Source organism: Cheilinus undulatus, linkage group 22 (assembly GCF_018320785.1).
Source record: "Cheilinus undulatus linkage group 22, ASM1832078v1, whole genome shotgun sequence".
In the NCBI taxonomy this organism is placed as follows: Eukaryota; Metazoa; Chordata; class Actinopteri; order Labriformes; family Labridae; genus Cheilinus; species Cheilinus undulatus.
Genome location: NC_054886.1, coordinates 31,139,332 through 31,156,669, shown reverse-complemented (window position 1 = coordinate 31,156,669; position 17,338 = coordinate 31,139,332). Strand labels below are relative to the sequence as shown.

General features: G+C 40.5%; 1 protein-coding gene across 1 annotated transcript in view; it reads left to right on the top strand.

Moving 5' to 3' along the window:
* Positions 1–15,463, top strand: part of trpc5a (transient receptor potential cation channel, subfamily C, member 5a) — a 99,919-nt gene extending 84,456 nt beyond the window's left edge. The window contains exons 15-17 of the mRNA XM_041779046.1: positions 2,861–2,902; positions 6,560–6,649; positions 14,426–15,463. Coding sequence (XP_041634980.1) covers positions 2,861–2,902; positions 6,560–6,649; positions 14,426–15,463 — 1,170 coding nt within the window. The remainder of the gene's footprint in view (positions 1–2,860; positions 2,903–6,559; positions 6,650–14,425) is intronic.
* The last annotated feature ends 1,875 nt before the right edge of the window (positions 15,464–17,338 follow it).

The window sequence follows — 17,338 nt, the reverse complement described above, 5'->3', positions numbered from 1 at the left end:
ATATGAGATGAATAAATTGAAAATGTGCGGGGAGGATATGAAGCAGAAAAAAACCTGAAGATATGAGGATGATGGATGTGTTTGTGTGTTAGAGTGGAGAGAGTTATTCAGCACGTCCTCATTCCTGAGGCGACGTACGCCACACTTTGTCCCGCTGCTGTAGCATTTTATAAACTTACACTAATTACATTATAAACCCATCCCTGTTATCTTTAAACCCAGGCTACATGGGCGTGTCTAAGGGGTGGCATGGCCCCAGAGGTTAAAGAAGTAGCAGCACATGTCAAGAGGGTTTTTTATAGGTGTGGTGATGATCCATGTGGAAATGAAGAATAATAAGCCTAGGTTGAAAGGTGTGTGAGGGACAGAACGTTTAAAGGTGTTTTAAAGGACAAATCAAAATTCAGAGGAGGAAATGATCAATTTCCAGAAGGGGGCGCTGTGCCATAGTGATGAAATTTATGCATAAATGTATCCGAAGTCAAAGTGTGATCATCCTTGTTAAGTTTGGTGATGATCGACTTAAGCACTGTAGAGTTATACAAAATCAGAATAGTTGGGACACTACAAAAAGTATGGAAAAAGGTTTTCCAGCTTTGGTCCCCGATCACAGCCCAGTCCTTTGGTGGAAACTTAAAGTTTGTACAAATTTATATCTCCATCTTGTCTAGAATAAGCACAAAAAATTTGGAGACAACCTGATGAAACCTGTTGGTGGAGCACCTTCATATGTGACAACAGTGATGCTGCTCAAAACAGCCAAAATATGACCTTTATCTTTTTGTCGTGCGTCTCCTGTACATATTAGAGGATGGACCCGAGAGGCTTTTTATTTTTTCTAGATCTGATACATATGTGTACCAATTTTCATGTGGCTTGCAGGTCACAACTTGTCCAGGAGAGCGTTTTGGAGTCATTGGATTGTGTTTGATGAGTTCGATGAGGGAAAACCGGAAATACCGGAGGCCTCTGAAGCTGGCATATCAACCCCCCAGATCTAAAAACAGCTTGCACCGACAACTAAAGGAAACAAACCTATTACTAAGACTATAGGGATTATGGCAATGGGCAAATTTGCCAAAATGTTGAAGTATCTCTGTAGCACCACATTATGTAATAACCCTATCTATAGGACTTAGTGTGGGCTCCAAGGTATGCCCTACCCAACTATACCTTGCCCTAACTCTAACCGCTTAGTGGCTTATGCCTAAACCTAACCCCCCTTCAGGGCTCCAGACTAAGCACCTAACCGTAACCCTAGGACTTAAGGTGGGCTCCAGGGTATACCCTACTACCTTAACTTAATCATTAATTACATAATGAATTGAAAATGTATTACATTATCACATAATGTGGCATTATTACATAATGTGGCGCTACAGTCCCTTCAAGTAAAATACTTCACCCAAAATATGCTTAAGTAAAAGTGAAAGTAGGGATTTTAAAAATTACTCTAAAAAGTACAAGTACACAAAAAAGCTACTCAATAGCAGTAATTTGAGCAAATGTAATTAGTTACTTCCCCCCTGCATGGCCGTCCCTCCTGAGGCCACCCTAGGTGATACTGACATTGAAAAGCTGATGGACTGGGCAGGTTCCATGTCTCATCAGGTGGATCCACCTCAGGAAGCTTCAAATTGTTCCCGGTCTGAGAAAGACTGGTCCAATCAGTGTCGTTTGAAGAGGAGGAGAAACACTCGTATTAGTATTACAGCAATACTGGTGTGTTTCATGTCTGATAAGCTGCTAGGTTGAGGGGTTTTTTTAGACCCCAAGAAAAAAAATGGAACAATAGCATGCCATATTTTTGCCCTCTAAAATTTTCTGAATTTGATAATCCTTGATAAGCCGGATGGGAAACTGTGGGGGGCCAGATGTGGCCCCCAGGCCTCCAGTGGATTATCACTGGCCTATGGCATGGGCAGCTTATACATCTGATGCTGAACAGTAGACATCTCTTTCAGGAAGACCTGGCATATTTCAGCAAGATGATGCTAAACCACATCACACATCCGTCACAACACCATGGCTTCACAGTCGAAGGGTCCGGCTGCTGAACTGGTCCGCCTGATCTTTCACCGGTAGAAAATGACATTTAACAAAAAAATCCAATAAAAACCAAAGACCTATTGAGCAGTCAAGACAAGAATGGGACAACATTCCTTTCACAAAACTCTAGCAACTCGTCTACATGATTACAGATTGTGCACTCCAACTTTTTTGGAAAGACAAGACAGAGTTTGCTCTTATCTTTGGATTCACAGGGGTCTGATTTCCTTCATGCAGCTTCACCTGAAGATGACCGCTGAATAACTCCACATCATGAATGACTGTACCGATGAATGTCCTTAAAGCAGCCCGTTTACCTCCAACATCAGCATCAGTCATCATCAAACATGAGGGGAAAGCACTGAAGAGACTAAGCGTCCACACCAGGCCTCAATTTAGACAATCTGATCTGTTATTAAAGAGGAAACTGAAGGTGCAAACACTCTCTTTATTGTCGTGTACCCATTAAGAGAGGAGAAAACCGAATAAGTGGAGTTCATTACTCACTCATAAGAAGGATCCAGGCTGTAAATGTCAGCCTTTCAGCTTGGAGAAATCCACTGCCTGTTCTCTTTTGTTCCAGTTTGGTGCTATAAATCATTTTTTTGAATAAAATGTCAATGTTTAAAAATTTAAGAACAAGACCTGTTCCATTTTGGAATGAAATTAAAAGTAATATCGGAGAGGAAAACAAAGAGGAAGATGGATGGAAAAGTACTGAAAGCAGGAATACACAGAGGGTTTTTGATAAATGTTGAGACGCTGACCATTCAACGTTTTTTTTTTTGTTTTTGTTTTTCTGTCTTTGCAGGAACGGCACGCTGACAGTCTGATCCAGAATCAGCATTACCAGGTCAGTACGTCCCTCTGCTACATGTTTGTGGTGTCAGTGTCTCTGTGGTTCAGAAGGACTTCAACAAAAGGTCCCAAATCTAGCATTCTAAGTGGTACAACTACTGAAAATGATTATATTTTTTCAGAAAAGAGACTTTATTTGTCTGCCAAAACATTAGACACCACCCTATCTCACTGTATATTAGCTATAGCCAGATAAGTGTTAGCCTAGCTTAGCTAATACTGTCATTACAGGGAGCAGCAAACATAATTACATCTCTATAGTTTACACATCTTAAGGCTAGCTAACAAGCTTTCTGTTCTCTATATTTTATATCTTTACATGACAGGTAGTAGGAGTAACTGTGGCTCAGTAGGTGGAGTCAGTCTGTGCATCACATGAAAAGTAATCAGAGTACTCAGATTACTTTTTTGTTGTAACAAAAGACATAAAACATTATTTTACCATTTCAAGTAATCCATTATTAGTTACCTTTTATATAAAAGTAATAAGTAACAGAAGAAAAATCCCCCATTTCCTTTCTCTTCTGTGGCCACAAAAAAAGAGAAAAGAAAAAAGGAAGTGGACCAAGTATCTGCACTGTTTCTGTTTCTCTCCTTCCTGTTGGCAGACAGCAGCATGCCAGCAGAAGGTAACCAAAGCTGTCAGTGCATGTGCATAGCTAGCTTATTGAGCTAGTGAGATGGCAGAGAGGAAAGCGTAGAATTATCCCCTTTATGTTGGATTTTTAAACGAAAGGGACAAATGTAAGAGTAAAATCTACTGTTGTTTTGTTTTCATCAGGTAAGCTGCCCTTCAAATGGATGTGTGGACTTATTTTGGCTGCATAGACTTAGGCCCCGTTTATACGACAACGTTTTGCTTCGTTTTCCGTTTTCCTTTCCAAAAAGTTCCACGTTCAGACGGCAACGTTTTCAAAACGATCTCCATTCACACGAGACTGCGGGTATTACCCTATCCAGGTTGTCTAATGTAAATTGGCTGTTTCTCTGGAAAATGCTTCATTTTAATCTTCATTAAAGTGGGGGTATTATGCCTTTTTTCAAGGCTTTACACCATCTCTCTGACACCCACGCAGTAGCTTCACATGGTTTACAGTTCAAAAAACTCCTCATGTTTCTCACACTGGCGTCCTGAAAAACCCTTATTTTAACCTCCGTCTGAAACGCTTCGTTTTCATGGCTGTCTCTTTAACACCCCCCACTCCACGGACCTGCTTTCCTCTGATTGGCCGATTTTCCAGATGCTGGCCGGCGGCAGGACTCAATGTTTTGTGCCTGCCCCCTCCAATGTGGCTAATGTTGTTATGCTAGTAGTTGAAAACTTTGAATGAACCGGTCCAACTGAGGAAAATATGGCGAATTTTGATATACGTCCGTACGTGTTAGACCCGGAGTCTGACCCTGATAGTTTGGAGAGAGAGGGGGAAGAAAACCAGCAGCAGTGAAGGATAGAGCGGGACGTATCTGTTTGGTAAGTGTTTAATTACTGTGTAGCTAAATGGCTAAATGCTAAAAGGCCTTGTGGGGGCGGTCTGTTCCGCTTTGCCGGCAGCACGGACGAACCACGAACCAGTCAGGAGATCCTATTGCGATGACCTCATCAGTTTGCTCCATCGAAATCTCGTCTCAGGAGAATCTTAGAGAGATTTTCACCGGACCGTTTTCATCAGTTTACACGCTAATTCCAAGATTTCTGCCGCATACGTTTATCTTGCGGTTTGAAAATTTGCATACATGGAGTATGGACACCCAACATTGTGACTTTATGTTTATGTTTTAAAATCGGAAAAGTATAATACCCCCTCTTTAAATGATTTGCAGGCATATTATACTAATATTTTACTTTCCCTGAACTTTCCTTGCACAGAATGTGCACTACACAGAATAAAGTTTGGAATTTGCCAAAGGTAAATGGACTTGAGCTTGTATAGCACTTTTCTAGTCACGTGACTTTTAACACAGATGGTGTCGCACCTACCTATTCACACACTGATGGCAGAGGTTAAACGGAGAGTTTGCCATCAGTTGTATTTAATGACGCATCAACACAAATTAACATACCATCGACACAGCGGTTGGAACAATTTGAGGTTAAATGTCTTACCCAAGGACAAATCATCATGTGACTGTGGCAGCTGGGGGTCGAAGCCATGACCTTCTGATAGCAGGGCGACCGACCCTACCCGCTGCTCCACAGTCGGCTGTCTGCAGACAGCAGTTTTTAGCACAAGCATTCAGTGAGTAACAGCTTTCTGACATGCAGGTGGGAGTGAGACAGTCTTTATAAAATGGAAGGGTTAGGCTCATAACGCTCCTTAAAAACAACATTTTGATGATATTTGTTTGGATTTATTCAACATGCTCAGCTGAATGTCTGCAGGTGTTTATAATTAGACTACTCTTGAGTTTAACTGGTATATAAGGGAGACTCTGACACAGCAGGAAAAGTCCAGACACAAATAAACCCCCTTTCTGCAGATTCACCCTCGTTTTTCTCCACTGTAGCGCCCGGCATCTTTCTCACACACAAACCCAGAGCGAGCAGATTGCATCTCCCCCAGCTGTGCATCTCTGGCCATGTCCAAACTCAAACCGCTCCCCTGTGGATCCACAAAGCGCCTCTGAATGTGTGTAGAAATGTGTTTGCTCGGCTAGCCGCTGTATGTTTAGGCAGCTGTTGCTCCTGAACACATCTCTGTTGATTTGTTTATGTAGAAATGACAGAGGAATACAGAGTGTCAACAAGAATAAAGCTCACACATTCCAGGAGATTTGCAGCGATAAATATAGCTTTAAGCAGAAAGTAAACTCAGTTTTAGTATTTAAAGAGGCAGAAACATCATCAGGTTTGATCCACACATCAGACTTTCTCCTCTACTATCACTAAAAGCACTTTTTACTCTTTAAAAAGCCAGATTAGTTGGCTCCAGCGTGGCTGTTTTACTGACGTCCAGTCTCTGAGGAATTTTTTAAGAATCTGTTTGATAAACTGCGTTTTTTGCACCTCAGCACTGGCAGCCATTAGAGACACATCAGCGCCAGTACTTTGTGTTTGGCAGATCGGATTGTTTCTCTGATGTCCGTCCACGATTTTTAAGGTTCGGTCGTAAGATAAGCGGCCCTTCGCTTCGCCGGTGTGTGGTTTGTTCTGGCAGAGGCGGAGAGTGACAGCACGCCAGAGCGTCCTGTTTGGCAGTCGCAGGTGTCGTCCGTGGGAGGATGCAGTGTGTTAACGTGTGTGTGTTTGTTGATGTGTGTGTGTGCGGGGTCTGACTCACCACCCACTGAACACCAAATGCTGGTGAGATTTGTCTCTGCTCTTTAAATCAATAAGAGCTGAACGCCTCATTGGCTGATTGCTTCATGACACAATAACATTTCAATCCATCAGTCGGGATGAATCATTTCACATTGAACAGTTTTAAATGATTACATAGTGAGGCTTTTTTATATTTAATCATTCAAAACAGCTACAGCCATGGCTGCTAGAGGATGTTTGGCTGCTGTTACATTCGTACGAAAAGTTAAGACGACAGTCACAGAAAAGTGCTGTACTTTAGCAGCAGGAATCTCACTCTGTTTCTTTTTAACCTTTCATGAAAAAATAAACTCAATGGCTTTTAAATTCCATATTAAATCCTGTCTCTTGCAGGAGGTGATCCGAAACCTGGTGAAGAGGTACGTGGCGGCCATGATACGCAGCGCCAAGACAGACGAAGGGCTGACAGAGGAGAACTTCAAGGTGGGTACTATCAAACCTTGTTGTCTCTTTTTCAAGACTTTTCTGGTCTGGACAAGCAGCTGCAGTTTTTACAACCAACAAAGAAGACTCAATACAAGAAATTTACCTTTAAGTCAGAGGTGTCAAACTCAAGGCCTGGGGGCCAAATCCGGCCCGCGGTATAGTTACACCTGGCCCACAAGATCATATCATATTATTATTATAACTGGCCCACTGGTATGAGGTCTGCAGATTTACTGCAGAATAAAAAGGTAACTTAACCATGATGGTTTAAAATATCTTTAAGTCATAAAATTAGAAAAAGTAAAGAGCAGAAATAATTTTGATTTAAAGTCAAGAGCATGGGAAAATACATTTGTGTTTATATTTCATATTTTTAATTCATAATTTTGACTTTTTCATCTCATATTTCAACCTTTTAGATTCACAATTTAAATTTTCAAGTCATATCTTGACCTTTTCAACTCATGCTTTTGAATTTTATCTCACATTTTTACATTTTCAAATCCTAATTTGACTTTAAATCCAAAATTTTGACCTTTTAGACTCAAATTTAAATATTATGTCTCATATTTTGACCTTGAAATCAAATTATTTTGAATTTTATCTCTTTTTGACTTTTAAAACTCACAATTTTGAATTTATCTCGTATTTTGACCTATAAACCTCATGATTTGAAATTTATGTTATTATTTATCTTTTAGACTCATGATTTTGACGTTTATGTTATAATCTGACTTTTAAAACACATGATTTTGAATTCTATCTTATTTTTTACCATTAAAACTTGTGATTTGGATTTCTATTTTATATTATGACTTTTTAAAATCAGGGTTTTAAGTTTCTACCTCATATATTAACCTTTTAAAAACATTATTTTGACTTTAAATGTCATTTTTTGACCTTTCAAACAAATAATTTTGTCTTTTTTCTCCGAATTTGAGTCTTTAAAAAGGTCATTTTGACTTTTTAAAATATCCAGATCATCTTAAAATCATGCCTTTTTTCTTTCCCAATAATTCATCACTGGTGAAAATGAGGTTGACAGTTAATGGTTAAATGTTGACCCTGTTAGGCCCTCAGGTTAGGCCCAAATTCAGAACTCAGCCCCTGCTGTGACTGAGTTTGACACCCCTGTTCTAAGTAATTCAACTTTCTCTTCATCCATTGATAGCATGAAAATTTCAGGTCAAAGTGCAATTTATTCCAAGCATAGTTAGAAACGAAGTTAAAATCCTTTTCCCCCAGTTGACCCTCTTTTTGCGGCTGTAGCCATGGGCGTAGCAAAGGGAGGGTTTTACTGATGACCCGGGCCTACTGTAGACAGGGGGGACTTGAGAAACCTGAAATAAAAGTGTGTTTTTATTAGTTTTGTATGTTTTTATTTGTAATTAGTGTCATTTTTGAATCAAAAGTGACTTCAAGGGGACATATGCAAAAATCCCTTTTACAGGCTATTCTAACAACAATATGTGCCCTGTCCTGTTCAAAATCCCCTCAAGTACCCGCCCCTCTCAGGAGCTTAATAGATGTGGCTAAGTGGAGGGAGGGTGGAACTTTCTTCCAAGCAGGCAGGGCCAACAGAACCTGGGGGCGGGGCTAACTCTCCACATGACATCATGAGGGGAAAGAGAGGGTGGAAGGGAATGGATTTTTCTGGTACTTTGGGGGTGTTGTGGACAGGCCAGGGGTACATATTTTTATTAGAAAAGCCTGAAAAAGTTATTTTTGCATAATATGTCCCCTTTAACCAGGAAAACCTAATTCAGATCCGTAATCTCATTTACAAGAGTGTACTGGCCAAGACGTGGGGATTATTGTCTCATACTTTTGGAATAAGCTAATAAGCATGGAAACTAATATGAAGGAAATAATACAAGGTTTGGTTGCCCAGCTAAGGGGGGACCTGTGTAATTTTCTTTCTGGGGTCCTAAAATCCCTAGCTATGCCCCTGGCTATAGCTTCTACTCTTCTTGGAAGGCTTTCCACAACATTTTGGAGTGTTTCTGTGGGAATTTGTTCCCATTCATTCTGTGGAGCAGGGGTTCCCAAATGTTTCAGTCCGCAACCCCAAAATAACGGAGAGAAACTTGGGGACCCCCACTGTCCCCACTGTAAAGTGGTTGTGGCTTTTTAAAAATTGATTTGATTTCAGCATAAATCTCAACAAATGACCATGTTTTTATTTCTAATTTAACCATGCATGCATATATTTCTACAGAAATGCACAAAATACACAATTTAAAACCATTTAAAAGGACGCTCTCTTTCCTATTACTCCTATACATAGAAGGCATATAAGAATGACTTCATAAATCACTCCAGTGTTTTTAATATTTTAGTTAGAAACTAGTGACACAGGCAGGCATAGTTTTTCTTAAGACACTATAGATTGTGGATAATAAACCTCATAAGATAAATCATGTGGATGCCCTGCAGCCCGGTCTGCAGAATGACTGAAGCACAGACTCGTTTTTTTTGTTTATGTTGCGATAAAATGTCCAGTTTTTATTGATGCCAACGGTAGAGAGGGTCCTCACTGCTACATACAGTCAGTAAAAGAGTAACAGATTTAATAAGCACCACCTGCCAACTCTCCATCACTCCTTCAGCCCACGATCCTCTGATCAATACCAACACATCACTGTCAATAATCCTCCTGGAGACTGCCTTTACCTCCTCTAAACCTCGTCAAATTATTCTCAGCTCCACAGTTTCCCATGATGCATCAGCAGCCCGGCCGGGGCTTTGAAGTGTAAAGTTCCTTTGGGCTTTTTTTCAGTGCAAAAACAACATCAGGTGCACATGGAGCCGCATCACGTTCAAACCCCGAGTGTAATAATGTGAGAGACGAGGAGTCACAAAAGCAGAGTTAGTGTGTAACAAACATCAGGTGCATGTAGACATAAACCGCTCCCTCATCCCTCCTGGAACAACAGCACATGTGGATCCCATATGGAGAGGGAGAAGAGAGAAATGAAGTGGCTGTGATTGTTTTTGGAGAGTAGAAGGTAGCTGTGAGAGAGAGGAGATGACAGTAAAAGAGTGTTTATGTATGCATTTATGATAATCTGCTGTAAAAGCTTCAGGCGATATTGGAGATTGTGTGAAGTGAATCAAAACAAAAATCATCACCATTCCCCTGAGGAAAGACTTCAACACTGAGCAATAAACCAAACACGCTGCATGTTATCTTCTAATACATGTTTCTGTACAGAGATGAAAGAATAAACAGCACACAGATGGTGCTGGACTGATGAACATCACATCAACATCAACCTTTTCATGTCCAGTCTCTATGGAGCTATTATTGTCGCAAAACTCTTTGAAATCACGGCGATAGATCTGCAACTGCATACTGTAAATAAATTCACAAATGTTTCTTCTGAGTTTGAATCTGTCTGTAAATCTGTTTACCCATCTGTGGTTCTTTTAACCCTCTAAACCACGGGTGTCAAACTCAAGGCCAGGGGGCCAAATCCGGCCTGTGGAACAATTATATCCGGCCATATCATATTTGAATTCTAACTGGGCCACCAGTATGAGGTCTGCAAATTTTCTCCATTACAATAATGTAAACTTCAACTTGACTGAAATGTCCTTGTTAGCCATAAAAATCAAGATTTCATAAAAATTTAGGAATCAAGAGTGTCAATAATTTGTGTTTTATTTCATATTTTCAATTTGTATCTCAAGATTACGGCTCAAACTTATGATTCTGACTTTTCATATCATGCTTTGACCTTTTCAAATCATAATTTGGACTTTATATCTCACATTTTTATCTTTTAGATTCCCAATCTTAAGTTTTAAGTCATATTTTGACCTTTTCAACTCCTTACTTTGGCCTTTCAATCCCATATTTTGACTTTTAAACACGATTTCATTTTTTCTCATATTTAGTCATTTTAAATTCATCATTTTTACGTTTTATACCATATTTTTACCTTTTAAACCCCAAATTTTGAATTTAAATCATATTTTTTAACTTCTTAAGTCATGATTTTGAATTCTAGCTCTTATTTTGACATTTTTTACTTCTAATTTTGGCTTTTTAAGACTCACAATTTAAAATTTTAAGTCATATTTTGATTTTTAAACCCATGAGTTCAAATTTGATCTCATATTTTGACATTGTAATTTCATAATTTTTACGTTTTATATCATATTTTGATCTTGTAAACTCCAAATTTGGAATTTAAATCATATTTTTATCTTCTTTTGTCATGATTTTGAATTCTAGCTTTTATTTTGACATTTTCTACTTGTAATTTTGGCTTTTTAATCCCAAATGTTGAACTATCAGACTCACAATTTAAAATTTTAGGTCATATTTTGACATTTAAACCCAAGATTTGAAATTTGATCTCATATTTTGACTTTTCAAACTTATGATTTCAACTTTCTCCTTTTATATTTATGCTTTAAAAACATTATTTTTCTGTTTCCTAATATTGTGTTGTGATCTTTTGAACTAATAAATTCGAGTTTTTATCTCAGATTTGAGCCTTTAAACTTATCTTTTTTTGTTTGTTTGTTTGTTTTGTTTGGTTTTTTGTTTGGTTTTGTTTTGTTTTTTTTTTTCATATTTTATCAATGGTGAAAATGAGGTTGATGGTTATGGTTAAATATTGACCCTGTTAGGCTCTCAGGTTAGACCTTAATCCAGAATCCGGCCCCTGCTGTGATTGAGTTTGACACCCCTGTTCTAAACCCTCAGCTATTTTAGAAACATTTGTTGCTCCTGGACTTACTGTCTTGAAAAGCTTGTAAACCCCCAATCCTGTGGTGCACAGTCAAGCTCTAAACATCCTTTTTCCAGGACAACCTTAGCTTTAAGAATAAACTTGCACAAACTTGTTCTCCCTTGTCTTGTGGACCACAAAGTGAAAAAATAATCATTCCATGACAAAAAAAAAAACTCCTTGCAATTCTTTATATTGGCTCTATCTGTGCCATTATTCAAAGCAGTTCCTGTCTGCAGTGACACAGAGGGCAACGTCACAGGCTCTCTGTCTCTCTCATTCTCTCCATTATGAGCTATTCAGGCCATCTCCTGCATGATTTAATTGTAAAGACATGCATCGTTTGGACAAAGCATGACGTAATGACGGACCAGCCTGCGATTGGTTGTCACAGCCTATCAGAAAGCAATGTGGGATACAACATGATGGTTAGCATTAGCTGCTAGCAGCGGCTCAATCGATCCTCAATTGAGGATCCTGGAAAGTCAACAAGGGCTACAAAGGCATGAGTAACGTCACTGGAACGGCAAGAAAATAAAGTGAGACGCATTATTTATGGTTCAGAATTTATCTTTGATCTCAATGGGGCTAGCCTGGTAAATTAAAGGTTAAATAAATAAATAAATAAAAATTTAATTTTATAAATGGCATCCTTTCTTCTCACATGTGTCGTAGCAGAGGTCTAACTCGTTTGTGGTTATTTAACATTTATAAATTGTTTCTGGTAAGTCAGAGTACATTGTCTTTGTCGTGGAATTTCGTAAACATGGTGATGAAGCCTACAGTCTTTCAGAACTTCCCCAATGTAATGCGTTCCCGCAAAAGTAATAGCCAAATATAACATTGTTATCCAGCAGTTGTTGCACAGGCAAAATTGAAAATGAAGCTACTGTGGAAGAAAACAATAGAAGTAAGCTAAAGAGAGCATAACTGTTTTTAACCTGAATGTAAGCATGTTGAACATTTTAGAATAGGACTCTATTGGAGTTGACTCACTTTGTAGCGAGCCTCAAGTGGACACTTTGGGAACTGTATTTTTTTTTCACACCTCCATAGGGGTTATATTTTTCATTGGGGGTTGAAACTTCAGTGTGTACATAACATCTAAACTGCTTACGTTAAGGTCAGACTCCAGAGTTTTATTCTACTAGCTGCCAATTGATCATTAAGCCTGTAACCTTACGCAAAACAAATCTTTGTTTTAAGGTTGTATGATCATGGCATGTTAAGAATGGCATATTTTTTTAAAAATTGATGTTGAAAATGGATGAGGCAATACCGAAAACCAAGATTTGAATGCACTTGGACCTGAATCCAATCTTGTCTGGATTGACTGACCTAAAGTGGAAAACTGTTCTGTGGTCTGATGAGTCCAAATTGTTAGTTTTTTTGGAAATAATTCCGTTGAGTCCTCTGCACTAAAGCGGAAAAGGACCATCCAGAATGTGATCAGAACAAAACTCAAAAGCCAGAATCTGTGATGTGAGGAGGTGTATTAGTGCCCTTGGCATGGGTCACTTGCACGTCTGTGAAGGCACCTTTAATACTTAGAGTTACAACAAACGCTCCCATCCAGACATCTACTTCATTGATGTCCTTGTTTATTTCCCCAAGACAATGCCAAGATACACTTCACATGAGTTACAACAGCATGGCTTCACAGTAAAAGAGGGCGGAGCCTGGAATGGCCGGAATGCAGTCTCGTCCTGTCTCCTACTTAAAATATATGAATCACAGAAATATTAAAACGGAAATCTCACAACTTAAGATGTACATCAAGCAATAATGAGAAAAGATTCCGCTTTTAAAACTTCAGTAATATCTGCCCTTGGTTCATTGAGCAGTGGTTGGCACCCCGCGGCCTGGGGTCCACATGCAGCCTTCGACCTCGCTCAATGCTGCCCTGGAGTTGATTCAACAAATTTTAGAAATGAGGAAACACCTGACATGAAAACATGCCTAAATAGAAACATTTCTGTAATCACTTTTAATTATTGGTAGATGGAGGCAAAAAACAGATGTATATTGGTTTTAAATATATTAAAATGCATTTGCATAGAAGCTAGATATGCAATTCAAATAATCATTAAGTGTCATGTTCATTGCATTATAAAAACAGTTTAAGTTAGCATAAATTCTGTGTTAAGCTGATTAATTTTAGCACCACCATTTGCATTTGCATGATGGCAGCTAGATATTGGTACTTTTGTGAAATTAGAATTTTAAATGTCAAATTGAGAGTATCCTATAATCTGTTACCATTTGGCCTGCGGATAGTGAGAATAAAAATAGCATTGCCCATCCCTACCTGAGAAGCTTCAAATTGTTGCTCCCATCCCAACTTTTTTGGAACATGCTGCAGGCATCAAATTCAGAATGTGGGATTATTTCCACAAAACTCTTAGTTTCCTGTCTTTCTGTTTTATTTAGTTGAATATAGGTTGAGAAGGATTTACAATTTTTCTATTCAGTTTTTAACCAAATTTAACACAATGTCCCAACTTTTCTGGAATTGGAGTTTGTATTTAATTTTGCCAGAATAGCATTAAAACTCACTCTGAGTTTCTCTGAGTGGCGTTCCTCTAAATCAAGTCGTATTCTAGTCGAAGTCAGGGGTATTTTTCTCCAGTCTTTCAGACCGTCCACTTTCTCCTCAGTCAGACATTCCTCTCTCTTTTTACACTCCCTCTCTCTTTCTCCCACTTGCTCATCTCTTGACCTCGATCTCCCCATCTTTGTCACTACCCTCTTGAGTCCTTACCCTCCTCTTCACCCTCTGCCTCTACAAATTGATGTTTCACCTCCTCTCTCTCGCTCTGTCACCCGTCACACATCTCATCTCTTCCACTGCTCCGCCTCGCTCGCTTTTTCTTCACGGTTTTCTCGCTCATGTTTTCCTGAGAATATCAGATTATTTTCTATTAAAGTCGATGTTAAAGCCCTTCAAACAGATAACTTCTTTTTGGTTAAAGTCTTCTAAAGTTGCAAAAAGGGTATAATGCAAACAAAAATGTTGTCTGTTCTTTTCCAGGAGTTGAAGCAAGACATCTCCAGTTTCCGCTACGAGGTCCTGGATCTCCTCGGGAACCGGCGTCCACCCAGGCGACATTACTCCTCCTCCAGCGATGCAGCAAAAGACGACGGCGCCGCAGCATCAGAGGATGACAGCGAATCGGGGGACGGCAGTGGGGGCGGAGGTGGAGGCCAGCGATCCAAAGGCGTGACCTTCATGACGCCGCTAGAGGACGACAAGTCACCAGAACCAGAGCAAGGTGTGTCCGCTTTGGTGCGCTCCATTTCAGGAATGACACAGATAGAAAGAACCGGAGAGGATGACGAGGTGGATCTGGAGGAGGGCATCGGATGGGGGGAAGAGGAGGAAGAAGAGGATGGGAAACCAAAGAGCAACGGGCTGAAGACAAACGTCATCCCTCCATCGTCCACCTCCGTCCTCCCTTCTCCGTCGTCATCATTCGCCACAGCATTGTCATCATCACTCGCCCGTACAAGAAGTCGCCTCCAACGCCTCTCATCTCCAGGAACAAAGACGGACTCTTTCAAGCGCCTCTCATACCTGTTCTCTCGCTCCAAACGCAAAGCCCCGCCCCTGCCTCTCCCTATGCAGTCCCCGCCATCTTACACCATCTCCGACGGGTTGCTCCGCCCTCTGGGGACCCACAGCCACTCCGACTTCGGACTCAGTGACGTGACCAGAAGCGAGACTCACCTGAACGAGGTGGGCCGCTCAGTCGACATCAACAACCCCTCGTTCTCCCCGCGGAGATCGAACGGGCGGGACTCCCTCCTCACTCTGCCCCTCCCACCCCCGTGCCCCTGCCAATCCCTGCACTGTGCTTCCAACATGTCCGAGTCCAGCTCGCGCCTCCTGGACTCCAGCGAGGACGTTTTCCAGGGCGGAGGCGTGGGGGGGTCGGGCGAGGGCGGCATGGATGGGGGAGGAGGGGGAGGAGGAGGGGTGATGTTAATGGGCGGGTGGGTGGGACCGTGTGATGATGTCATAGAGGACAGCTGTGAGGTCATAGAGGACTCTGTCACCACACAGCTATAGGAAAAAGGGACAACCAAACTGTTTTTCTTTGTTTGTTTGCATATGGCTTCACACAGAGAGGGACAGAGCGAGAGAGAGAGGTGGGGGGACCAGAATCCCACAGAATCTGCTCTAGGGCTCGGCACGATGGATTCTGGAAGTCTACTGTGGAGTTCTAGAAGGCAAGATTCCAAGATCTAAGCAGCTTCAGTGATGGTTCTGGATTCAACTGCAAGGACAAAAGGGAATCTGAACTGGCAGATGTTCATAAAGACCTAAGAGGGTGGTCTACATCCAGGTCACATCCATCATTGTCCATTCTTGTTAAGTCCAGAGCAGATGCACTGATTAGATAGCAAGCACAAGTACAAAGTCAACCAGCTTGGAAAACTTGCTAGGGAGAAAGAGAGTTGCCTGAGTGACTTGCAAATTGGCCAGCCTTCTAGTGATGGAGCTAACCAACAATAGCATAATCCCACTTGTTATCTTAATCTCAGATGAGTCTGTTAACACACTAGCGAGGGGCAAGCCACCAAAGTCACGAGGTCAGTGGAAGTTTCACAATCATTATGCCCTTGAATTTACACATGCAGTGTGCAATTGAAAAATATTAGTGTCCCAATGCATGGTTTCACTTTAGTGTTATGAAATTGTGGCACTGCGGAGGCCATACTGGCTCCATCATTATGCATTGCCATTAAACCACACCCCTACCATCATGAGAGGGGTCTGGCTGCAGACCATTCATGTGAGACACCACATATCTCAGAAAGGAAGTGTCGTAATTTTCTAGTACATTATTTTCCACATTGCAAATGTTACAAACTTTAAAAAAAAATTTCATAAATACAATAGAGAAAAGACCAGAGGTCTAATCTGGGATTAAATCATGTATAGACACGTTTTAGAAGCAGTTACACAAATGGTGGCTCACTTTAGCTTCATTAGTTTTAGCTAACAATGCTATGCTAGCCAGGGTTAGGGTTAATATATATTAATATTACCACATGACCAGTAACATGCTAATGTAGCTACATAGCTATCATACCTACATAGCTTACATAGTTGCTTTGTGAGCTTACCTTAAGCTAGGTTAGCTACATGACTCCATTAGCTACGTAGCTCAGTTATCTATGTAGCTTACACAGCTAAATGAGCTACGTCAACTACGCTGGCTGCTTTAGAATCTTGTCATGGAGGACAAGCTTTTCCTGTAAGCAGACTGTTTACTCTGATTTATTAAACATTTTGTAATCAGATTTTGCAGGTCGCGATTTTACCTTTTACTTTAGGTATCCGAACCCTTACCTCAGCCTTTACCCAAACCTCAAACAGAAGGTTAGTCTGATTCAGTTTGAAACTTTAAGCATGTATTTCCACTGTGAGATATACAGTGTCTCAGATGAACGATCTGTAAGAGTGGCAGAGATTATCAGTCTGCAGCCAGACTGAGTTGATCATCGTGAATTGTTAGTGCGTGTATATATGTAGTAAGTAGCAACTGTCTAGTGAGCGAACACTACAGGAAGTGACCTTAGTAGCTGGAGAACGAATGTGCTACCATATAACAGGCTAGCTAGCTAAGCTTCCAGTGATTGTGATATCCAACCCGAGACTACTTGAGTGACTGGCCAGTGACCAAAGTCCCTAGTGATTGTGCTTAAAAGTGAGAGAGCTTTCTTCTTTATGATTACCAGTTACATAAGCTAGAAAGTGGAGGCCAGGTCAGACTACACAAATTTAGTCAGATTTTTCCCCAGATGCATTCTCATAACTCATAGTCAAAACGTTTGGCCTGAGTATGGAATAACAAACATCCCTGTATAGCATGACGTAACAATGCCTGGAAGATGCCCTAAAACCACAATTCAATCCATCGAGTGTGACACTGACTTC